At 25.4% G+C, this 12,096-nt stretch overlaps 1 protein-coding gene across 3 annotated transcripts in view; it reads left to right on the top strand.

Moving 5' to 3' along the window:
- Positions 1-9,352, top strand: part of LOC145833967 (uncharacterized) — a 44,537-nt gene extending 35,185 nt beyond the window's left edge. Inside the window, exons 13-14 of one of the 3 annotated variants that reach the window (XM_082941255.1) lie at positions 4,444-4,576; positions 6,218-9,352. In XM_082941255.1, coding sequence (XP_082797381.1) covers positions 4,444-4,576; positions 6,218-6,516 — 432 coding nt within the window. In that variant the 3' untranslated portion in view covers positions 6,517-9,352. The remainder of the gene's footprint in view (positions 1-4,443; positions 4,577-6,217) is intronic. The other 2 variants (XM_082941257.1, XM_082941256.1) reach the window with 2 other exon arrangements.
- Positions 9,353-12,096: the final 2,744 nt, after the last annotated feature.

Below are 12,096 nucleotides of genomic sequence, written 5' to 3'. Positions count from 1 at the left end.
TGACATTAAAATAAATTCTTTCATACACTATAAATAGGACTCAATTTTTTAGAACAAAATATATTTCATGCTTTTTTCGTCAGTTGTATACTAAGCAATAAAAATATAATTTAAAATCTAACTTATATAGTGGAAATGCAATCAACGTAATTAATAATAATAAAGCAAAGAGTAATTAACAATACATGAGTACTTCTTATTACAATGCAACTAAAAAATAATAAAACAGAGCAACAACTTATAAAACAATTTAAGAAAACAACAAAACAGTATAATCAAAATCTTTATGTTTACACAACTTATGTTTTCTTAACAAAATACAAATAGACTCAAGTTTAATTAAATCCGAAACTTGAAAACGATTTTTAACAATTTTAAATCTTTTTAAATTATAATTACTAGCACAATCAAGATTATTTACTAAGTGTTCAGAAATAGCAGATCTTTTTGAAGCATTTATTACTCTAATAGATTTAGTTTTCTTATTACTCTTACAAAGTTCATCGATACTTTTTGGAATATGTTCTTTTATTCTTTTGCCAAATTGTCTTGAGGTCATCCCGACATAACTAGCTTCACAGAAGCAGTTAAACTGGTAAACTACCATACTTTGTTTAAATTCTGCTATCGGATCTTTTCCTCCAGGTCTGAACCAACACACAAGAACACATTTTTTTACATCCGTTTTTAGAAAGAAAACTTTCACTGGTAACTACTTAAATTTTCATTCATTCTGTAGCATGAAGAGAAAAACAAACTTAATAAGATCGCTTTTCCATCGAGCACATAAGATCTGTTCAAGAGAATTATTTGATGACGAAATAAAACAGATAAAATTGTCATTAAATAAAAATGGTTATCCACAAAAACTTGTTAAAAAAATTATAAATTTACATCTTAATAGTTTGAACAAGATAAAGCCAGCAGGGCCGGAGAAATGCTTGGTTCCTTTAGTATTGCCTTATGTCAATAAGAACTCAGGAGTTTTAGAAAGAGAGATTTGTAAATTAGTAAGTAGGACGTATCATTCGGCCAAGCCGATTGTTATTTTTATATCGAAACCGATGTTCAGACCTGGAGGAAAAGATCCGATAGCAGAACTTAAACAAAGTATGGTAGTTTACCAGTTTAACTGCTTCTGTGAAGCTAGTTATGTCGGGATGACCTCAAGACAATTTGGCAAAAGAATAAAAGAACATATTCTAAAAAGTATCGATGAATTTTGTAAGAGTAGTAAGAAAACTAAATCTATTAGAGTAATAAATGCTTCAAAAAGATCTCCTATTTCTGAACACTTAGTAAATAACCTTTATTGTGCTTGTAATTATAATTTAAAAAGATTTAAAATTGTTAAAAATTGTTTTCAAATTTCGGACTTAATCAAACTTGAGGCTATTTGTATTTTGTTAAGAAAACCTAAGTTGTGTAAACATAAAGATTTTGATTATACTGTTTTGTTGTTTTCTTAATTTGTTTTATAAGTTGTTGCTCTGTTTTATTATTTTTTAGTTGCATTGTAATTAGAAGTACTCATGTTTTGTTAATTACTCTTTGCTTTATTATTATTAATTACGTTGATTGCATTTCCACTATATAAGTTAGATTTGAAATTATATTTTTATTGCTTAGTATACAACTGACGAAAAAAGCATGAAATATATTTTGTTCTGAAAAAGTGAGTCCTATTTATATTGTTTGAAAGAATTTGTTATATATTTTAAATAAGTTATGCACAAAAAAAAAAAAAGCTATTCAAATTTGTAAAGGTATAAATTTCTGATTTTTTATTATCTTATAAAAATCTTAGCATTAATTTCATAAATAAGAATTAATTTTATATTGACCATATGTGATTTCTCATAAAAATCTTATGTCAGCCACTACAGCTTTAATACTAGTTTAAAGTTTTATTGCTTCCGTAATTTTATGACATTTACACAAAGTATACATTTGTAATCAGATTTCACGTTTTAAAAGCTTTGTTTATTAACGCCTGTTTTCAAACTTTTGTTATTTAATAATCATTAGTGTTTTTTTTAATGAATAGATCTGTAGTTTATAGTGCTTTTTAACGTATTTACATAAGTTTCAAAAATAAAAATATTATCGTAAAATACTTTTATTATGCTTTTACATTTTATTTTTTAATACTTATTTAAATTTTGATGTATAGTTAATAAAGCTAGAGTGTATAACTAAGCTTAATTTTGCTTTAATTGTTTAACTTCAACACTAAATTACTTACTTTATTTTTGTATTTTTAGCATCTTAATGACTTAACTTTTACCTTCGAAATAAACTCCTAATTTTTAAGAACAATATATATAAGTTAAAAAACTGTATGAATTAAAGTGCTCAATCTATATAAAAAACTTAAGAGCATAAGTTTATTCAGCAAAATGTTACTAAGCTAACGATGTTTCATCTATAAGGACAATATATAACAAAACACATAAACTGTTTAATTTGTTTTTTCAAACATTTTATCTTTTAATTCAATTTTTAAAAATTTATATTAAACTTGAACGTGTTTTATTATTGTATTTTATATTTTGAGACTCAATTTAAAATCATTCTATAGTAAATTTTATTTTTACTTTACTTCAGCTTTAATACTTAAACTGTAGACTTGTTTATGTTTGTCTTTGTATGACGAAACTGTTTATAAAGAATAAAAGAGTTAATATTCAATATTTAAAGTTTATTAATTAAGAAAATTTAAACTAAGAAGAATTAACCAAAAATAATACTTTTAAAACTGTTTGAAATAACTGATGCAATGTTTTTGTCTCAATTCTTTTTCTGACTAAAACCAAAAATATGACTTTTTAATGCTAAAATACTTAATCAAGTTTGGTTCGACTTTTACAACAACTCATCGTAACTTGTCTGCCTAATGATTCGTCCTAATAAAGATTAATTTAAATGGTCTTACAGTTTAGTAAATCACTAAACCTTACTTAAAACGATTATTTACTAACAATCTAGTAGTAGAAGTTATTGATATTTGATTAAGATTACTGTACCACTCAGGTTTATATCATTCACAAATCCCAAAGTTCGTGTGTAAATAAATACTACTTATGCCAGTTTTGAATGTTAAGTTTACTTTTAACAGTAAAATGTATAAATAAATAAACGAAATAGAAATTGGTTAATCTTTAGGTATAATCTTAAGCAACATTTTGTCAGCTACTTAGAAAACGAGCTATTCTTGAGCTCAAAAGTACATTTAGCATATAAAAGATATGTAAGTAACGCTTTTTCTATATTAAGTATTTGAAAGTGTGACATGTTTATTACTTAAGCATTCTTAACGAAAACCTTTCGTTAACAAAAGAAGATTAGCCACAAACTCATTATACTGTTTTGATGTTTTTTCTAAAATATATTGATTCAAAACGGTAAAATCCTAACAAAAGAGAGAAAAATATTATAAACAAACGCTTTAATACGAAATTAATTAAATACGTTTTTTGACCAATACAACGGCTCATCGTGACTTTGTCTGTCTGATTAGTCCTAATGAGGACAAAACCAGGTCGCAGAACGTCACATGGATTATTCTTGATGGTTGTGAGGTGCCCTCTAGTGCATATAGTATCGTTAACTCGGCTTAGTAATATTTCGTCTTTTAAGGTTTAACAGAATTTAAAGTATCGTTATTTAGATTCTTTTTATGTTCGAAATTATAAATTCAAAGTGTACAAACAACTATATACAGCTATTTAGTTATTTCGAGGCTTAAATTTATATTGCTTTCTTTCAAACATTAGTTTGTTTCATTTTATCTTACTGAGATATTATGCTGTCGAACTTTTGTTAATATTTCTTTATAATAAAATTTATTAGTTATTCTAAGTTGTATTAAAAGTTATATTTAACTTGAAAAGCAAAAATTAATGTAATGTATGTATCATATTTCGAATAGAATAAATGTTTTCTTTTATTATACTTAAATAGTTTATTTGTTTTTTTTAATGTCTAGGCAAGCAGTTCTTAACCTTTTTTTATTGTTTACCCCTTTTTTGGAAGGTTATTAACAAATTTACCTCCAATGTACAAAACAGTGTTTAATTTTAAAGAAAAAACTATATTTTCTGAACTTTAAGTTTTTTAAATATAAAAAATTGTAAAACTTAAATATTTTATTTATCTTAAAAAAAACTACGGTTAAATACTAACTTATAAATAAAAAAGACAATTTAAAAACGATAGTTTACATAACTTGTTGTAAAGAAAATGTACCCTCTAAAACAAAGGGAATTTACCCCAGGTTTAGAATCGCTGGTCTAGGCTATCTTTTACTAGTTTATGTTATACAGCCTTCTGACTCATGTTTGTATGTTTCAATACATTTTCAATACAATTTATTCTGATTAAATGAAGCTTTTAAGATTACAAATACCAAAAGATAATAGTTTGAATACAATTGATAATTAGGTAAAAGGCTTTAGCGGTAACGAAAAGGATGACATGGTTAGTGCCAGCAATGGTATGCCATTTAGAGTTAGACACCAAGACAGATCAACTTCAATAAACGCAAATGCTGGTTGCACTGCTACCAGAAGATCAGGTTATTTCTATTATTGAATTATTATAGAAACAAGTTCATTTGTTTCAGCTATATTCTTCTGATAATAAGAATACTTTAAACACATCATTTTGTACCATCTTAAAATTTTAAATTAATTTGTTAATTATTTAACATATGCTCTTAAAGTTATAAAAACTTTTCAATTTTCAAACTTAGTTTTCATTTTTGTAAAAATAGCGATCTTCAATTTTTAAACTTTAATAATTTATATATAACAAAACAACATTAATAGTTTTTTTAAATAGTCCTAAGAAAAATATGTCTTTTGTAAGTTATTATTTAATTGCTAAAACATTCCATAATTTTAAAGACTTCGATCTTTTAAATAAAAGTATAAGTCTATTTATTTGATAAGAGCATCCGCAGTACCTTGAAATTGTCACAACTTAGTTATCCTTTTTTAAAAAATAAGTAAAACTTTATCGAAAAGAACATAAATTCCTAAGAACAAGAAAAGAAAAGCCCGTTGAAACATCAAACAACTGTTTTTATACTATTTTTTTTTAATTCAATTAACAATATTGTTCTGCCCGCAAATAATGATCAAATCTGCTAAGTTATATCACTATATCATACATTAATATAGTTAATAATGTGTTGTCAAAAAAATCTAAAGATTTATTGCACCTTATTTTTAATCATACATAGATATTTAATTCAAAATTTTAAACATAAGTCACTCATTTAAAAAAGGTTTATTAATTAATTTCGTTTAGTGCATCCTCAGAATAATCTTGCTAAAAACTGATACTATTATAGTGTAAATTTAGTTATAAACAATAATTTTGAAATGTCTAGCAAAAAATAGTTACGTCATAAAGTATAAAAGTCTGTTTAAAATGTTTAAATTAGAATTGAGTTATACTTAGCTGATTTAAAGTAATTTATAAGACAAAATTGACAATTAAAATATAAAACTTACTCATAACTAAAATATAGTTTTATTTCAGTTTAAATTCAGTTTAATTTAGTAAGATACAGTTTTTGCAAGACTTAATTGAAAGTGCTCAAAAAAATTTAAGAAAAAATGAAATGTGTTTTGTTATATTTTTTTAATTAAGTTATGCACCGCAAAAAAAAATGTTCAAATATATTTATAAACAGAAATACTTAATACGTAAATATATAATCCTTGAAAGACATACAGATAAGTAAAACTCTTCTTGGACAACTTTTAAGCTAAAAAACTCTGTTTGATAAATAAAGTGTTATACATTCTAAAAACAGTTTTTTTTTGTTTTTTTACGGTCCTCGCTTGTCTCGATCGTACTTAACATACTGTTATGTTATTTCTTATAACAAAAGAGTAAACATTTAAACAATCCAATTTAAAATAACAGTATTAGCTCTCTTATTGTAATTTAAAGTTTTAAACATTTTAAATAAACTATCAAACTTCTTTTTATAAAAGTCTTAAGTTTTTATACACAAAACTTATTTTATAAAATTGTTCTAATGTTAAATTGCATCTTATTGTAAACATTTTTTTTCTAATAACACCCACACTAACGTTTTTTAGTTACAAAATTCTAATTAATAGTATTTAGAATAACTTTTAAATATTTACTTTCAATTTTTTAAGTTAATTAAAGTTCATTTAACATTGCATAACAAAAAAAGGTTGGTGGTTTCCACCTGACTGTGGACAGGCTAATCCAAATGGCCCATATACAATGTCAGTCCTTGCACCTGTAGAAGGTCAAACAAAAGACTACAACCTAAAAGGAAAAACTTCTCAACCTCCAATGGTTCGATGGTTAACTTGGTGTGATGATACTGACTTTTTAAAATCTATAACTATTCAAGTTATGCCATCGCAGTCGATGGAAGCAGTAACAGATGGTTTAACTGAATCAACAGCTGGATTTGACTCCGTAAAACTTCCAGTTGATGTAGTTTCATCTATTGATCAAAACTGAGATTTCTAAATGAAGTTATGATGGTCAGCTCTAATATTACAGGCTTAATAATTCACTTGGTATAGATTTAAAAATTCTGCTGTTTGGTACAACGTTTTTAACTTCACAAAGTTAGTGAAAGACAAAAGAATAGTACAGAAAAGTCAAGTTTGAAAGCGAATTTACTGCCAATTGTTTTAGTAAGTGGATAATTATTGTCATTAAACAATTTAAAACAAGTTGCTGCTTTGATTTTTTTTGTAACTTTTACAGTTTTGCAAGTTTATTTTTAGCTTCTTTATACTTTTTTTCTAAAATAAGATTAAGTGTGTTTATCAGTTTTACTGTTTAATTAACTGAAAAACTTAAAGTTTTATTAACAGTGTTTTATCTCAGACATTAGATTGTGTAAAGTTTTTACTTTAATTAAAGGTTTAAAAGTCTAAAATTTACTTATTTGTCTGCCGAATAGGCAATCACTGTGTTTGAAGTAGCTAGTTTTTTTTTTCTTTTACACAGCCCTGTATTTAAATTTAACTTTGTCGAATTTTGTTTTTGTTTTTTTTTATATCCTCTTAATTTATAGATTGTAGACTCTTTCACAATTTATTTAATAAATACTATTTTGTTAACTTTGCTAACAACAACTTTGACCACCTTTTTTTGTTTACTTATAGACGTTTTAAATACTTTAACTTCTTAGTATTAACAAATACTTATAAAAAATTGCTAGTTGTTTATCAAAAAAGATGGATTAAAATGTTTAAAGTTAATTAGCATTGAAAAGAATAAATAATTTGATTTAGCAACTCAGTAGCAAATACTTTGCCCATTATTTTGATTTATTTTTTTAATTCAAGCAAACTGTATAACCTTGAGTTATTCAATAAAAAATTTTTGATTTCATTTAAACTTTTAAGAACTATTTCAAAGAGATACACATTACAAATTCATAGTTTATTTCGTGTTGACGCCGTTTAGACTTTTCTTCAGTCATTATCAGAAGCAAAACTGTGCAAAATAACTAAAAATTAATGTAAAACAACCAAATATATAAGACAAATTAAATAATAAGATATATATAAACAGTTATTAATAATACAAAAAAAAACGAATGTTTGTATTGATACTAAAGTTTCTACGCATTACGCGTTTCATCAGAAGAATAATATGGCAAACAGTATTTTTTTTTTAAATTACAAACTAAATTAAACATTTAATTTGCACATCTTTATTTATATAAGCTCTTTATAGTTTAGTAAATTGAACATTATTTTTAAGTTAAAACAAGTAACTATAAAGAATCACAAAATAACACAATATGACGTTTCAAATGAAATTGAACTATTTTAGTTAGCTAATCTTAAAAACAATTTCTGTACAAATTAACTTATGTTTTGTTTTGTCTTGTTTGTTCTTATTTTTAGTTTTTTTTTTTGTTGCTATTGATCAGTGTTTTTGTTCTTTTAAAATACATATTTTGGTTGTAAAGACAGGGTTGCTGTCTTTCTTTTCATTTATTCAGTGTTGACTCTTTTTTATTTTTTTTCGTTTTCATACTTTTCAAGGCTACACAAATGACATGTTTTTTTGTTTCTCGGGTTTTTTATAGTTCTGCAGAGTATTTCCTATTTTAAACTATAGTCTTTGTTCGCGTCTTTTAATTCCCATATCATAGTTTGATAACTCATTATTATCTCTTTTCAATCTGTTATTAAAGGTTTTTATATGTCTACTATATCTATTTTTGAATGTTGTGAAAATTTTGTTATGTTGTTTGTTTTTATAGTATAGCTCAGTAATTTATATTGTTTGCTAGGCAGTTATTGTCTAAAGGGTATTTTTCTTTCCTGAAGTTGCAGGCTTTTTCTTGCTGTTTGAGGTTTAGGTTGTTTAATATCATGTTATAGTATTTAAGAATTTTTGTTTTGAAATTTTCCATGCAGCTATAAGAAATTTTAAGTTTATTCCTGTTAAAAATGTTGTGGCATGGGTGGTTTGCGTCAAAGTGTTTTTTTATTAAACTTAAGAATTCTTTGCCTGTTTTAATGGCTACAGTTAGGGTAAAAGGTGGGTTTAAATAAACAGTTTTTCTTTGCTTTTTTGTTGTTTTATTTGCTTTTGGGTATGTTAGATTGAATTTGTGGTTGGCTGATTTTAGGGCTGATTGGTGATTATGTTTTATACGATAAATTGATTCTTGGTCACTTGATAAATTGTATGTCTTTTGTTAATAGTTGTATTATAGGTAACTGTTTTAATATTTGATTAGGGTGATTCGATTGGTTACTCACATATAAGATATCCGAATTCGGTTTTCTAAATGGGATATATGTTCTGTTGGTTAAGTTTGACTCTATGTCTAGAAAGTCAGTTTGAATTAATCTGCGTCTATCGTTATTTTGAAACCAAATTTATTAAAAGTCTTATGTAGCGCTTTTGCTGTATTTTCTGCGGTTCTCGGCGCAGTTTCTCGGTTATAAACAGTTGTATATTAAAAATTTTAAATTTTTTTTCACCATTTGTAAATGTTTATGTGCATAAATTTTATTGTTAACCTTGTAATTTTACTGTAGTTTATAATTTTGGATATATAGCTGTTTATATATACCTTATTACTTAATCTGTTTTATATATCTAGTTGTTTATCACTAATTTTGTTTTGTTTTGCACAGTTTTGTTTTTGATAATGACTGAGGAAAAGTCAAGATGGCGTCAACACGAAGTAAATTATAAATTTAAACTAAAAAAAGTTATAGTTTGTAATAAACACATCTCAAACAACTGATTAATAATATATGACAAATCATCGTTTTTTAAAGCTCATCTAGACTTTTTTTGTAAAAATAAACATAAACTATAAGTCAAGAAAATTTTTTTATTAGTTATTTATTTTATGTTTTATAAAATTTCCAAGTGTTTAAAGTTATTGTGTTTAAAGTAATTTTCTGAATAAATTTTTGTTTAGTTTTTTTTCAAGTGTGCTTCTCAAAGCGTGCATTATAGTTTTTGGAAATCTATTATACTTCTTTAGCGATGATCAAAAAAATTGCAAACAACTAAAATAGTTTTTGTTTTAAAAGTTTTCATAGCTATTAACACGTACAATTTATTACATCAAATAAAACTAGCTAAACTACTCTTAAAAAACTGTTTAAATAACACAAAGTTTTAGGACTAATGCCATTTGATACCAAAAAGTTATTATACTTAAAAAACGCGGTGTAATTTTTTCAAGAAGACTTGTGACTTATACCAATAAGTTCTAATGTAACAACGATAAAAGTTTCGATAAAAATAATCAAATTTTATATGATTGAGTTTGTCATGATTGAGTTATAATTAATCGATTTTAATATGATTGAATTTGATATGATCGGGTTTAAAATGCACGAGTTTAATCTTAATAAGTATGATATTATTGAACTTCAAACGATCGCGAGTTAGAAATGATAGTAAGCTGTTATTTTTTAAAAGCAAATACAACATATCATTTAATTGGTAAAATGAGTATATAAAGGTATTCAACTTTAATTCTTAAGAAACATTTCAGGTAAGTTATAAACAGAAATTGATAAAATTATCGGCATTTAAACTAACATAACTTCTAAAATAGTTAAAGCTTAAAAAATAACAAAATCAGTTTTTAAAAGAAAAGCCCAATTTTTTTAAATTATGTATAACTTACATCTTTTATTGAACGACGAAAAAAAACGCTCAAAATATTTGATCATAGGACCTGGTGAACGAAAAAACCTTTCGGTTGTCGAGTCGCACACCACGGATAGCTTTTAACGTCTTGTCCAGGACAATAACTCTAAGTTTTATTTTCTAGTAAGTAAAAAAATAATTTATCGGTAGTCAGCCCATTGTGAGGCAGGTTCTTTTCAATAAAAGGCTTTAGAATTTATACAAGAAAACTTATTGGTACACTACTTAGCATTAAGTTTTTTGCTCGCTTCTAATAGTTTTAATTTCAAGTTAGTACTTTGCTTTTTAAAGGTCAGTTTATAAAAACCTTTATGTTAACTTAATAAGCTAAGCAAAAAGCTGACGTTTACTTTAGAAATTCACAGCTAAATATTTAAAAGGAAAGTTATTTAGAGTTTGTGTTAATAATTACTTGTAATAAATTATTTATATTTATGTGAACTTCTGTTATAAAAAGTTTCATGAGTTTTCATAATTTAAATTAAGTTTATTTATTCAAGTAAGTCGGGGAGCAATAAATAGCAGGGGTGATTCTGAAGTTTTGGGAAGTTATAGAATTTTTACTTTATATCTTGCTATTTAATAACCTTAGCTTGTATACAGTATTTGACTCTGAAGTAAGATTTTAATAAAAAAAAGATCATTTCGCTCAAGTAACATATATAAAAAAAACTGCGGTTATTAAGTCACGAAGGTTAAAGTTCAATCTTTTGTTCAGGACAAAGGATCGACTATTAAAACGAGTTTGGGAAACCCTGATGTAGACCTACTGTGTATCAAAACAATTATCCATAGTTATTTTTGTAAGTGCTATTGTTTAGTTTTACACACATTTATAATATTTTCAAAAGTAATAGTAATAAATGTTCGTAAGAAACTATAAAGAAATGAGTTATCTAGATTCTATTATACAAGTTAGAGCGCACGTTGCGTTATAAACCAGGCCAATAATAGTGTATAAGTAGAATCCTTTGTTGATAGCGACATGATGACCCGGACGTCCAGTTATTTATAGCTGGAATTGAACACAGATACCTTCATTAAAAATTCTACGTTTTTTAGATAGGGACAGAGTGGAATAAACCTGATTTAATAATAGTATAAATTTGAGAAACTTTATGGCATTTATTTAACCTAGTCAACAGGTTGGTAAAATTTATAAAAATGAGTTTAAAATTTCTAGTTGGAAAAACAACTAAGTAGTTCGAGTTTGTGATAGATTTGAGTTGTTTTTTTCTAATGGTAATTAGTTTTATTGTGTTTAATTTTATGTTAAAGTGGTTTGGGAAAGGCTAATCGACATGTGTTAGAACTAAAATGTATTTGTGGTGTATGATATTATCGCAATTCATCGTTGAAGCGTTTTTTAAAGTTAATTTTAAAACTTGTACGAGCAAGTTGAAGCAAAAGTTAGTCTTGTTTTCAAGTTGTTCCGCCGTCTCGTCAAACTAATTAAATATAGTTTAATCGTTTTAAACATTTTATTAAAAATTAAAATGAAATTAAAGGCTTCTAATAATAAAACTTTCTTATAACAAAAAGAGTTTTAAACGTCTATAAAAGTTAGCAACTGTAAAGTTTAATTGTTTTGTTTTCAAACAATCGTTTTAATTTGAACTATAATGGATAATAAACTTTTTAAACTGCATGTAAAAACATTGTTGTTTTTCGTTCGTCCTTGTAAAAATATTTGTATGAGGTTATTAAAACTTGTTTTCGAGTGTCGGTTATTGAAGTGAAATTTCTTAAATTTATTAAACTTAATTTAGTTTTATATTTAGCAACAATGTCATGTTCAAACTTTAAACTATAATATTTAAAGTTTTTTTTTACAATGACCTTGTTAATTGCTTGTAACAAACTTTATTGGCATGTTTTTTGTTGTTTTAA

The sequence above is a fragment of the Thalia democratica genome, chromosome 4, assembly GCF_965202585.1.
Source record: "Thalia democratica chromosome 4, ktThaDemo2.hap1.1, whole genome shotgun sequence".
NCBI lineage: Eukaryota > Metazoa > Chordata > Thaliacea > Salpida > Salpidae > Thalia > Thalia democratica.
The sequence above is the reverse complement of the archived record's forward strand: the minus strand, read 5'-3'. Positions and strand labels throughout refer to the sequence as shown.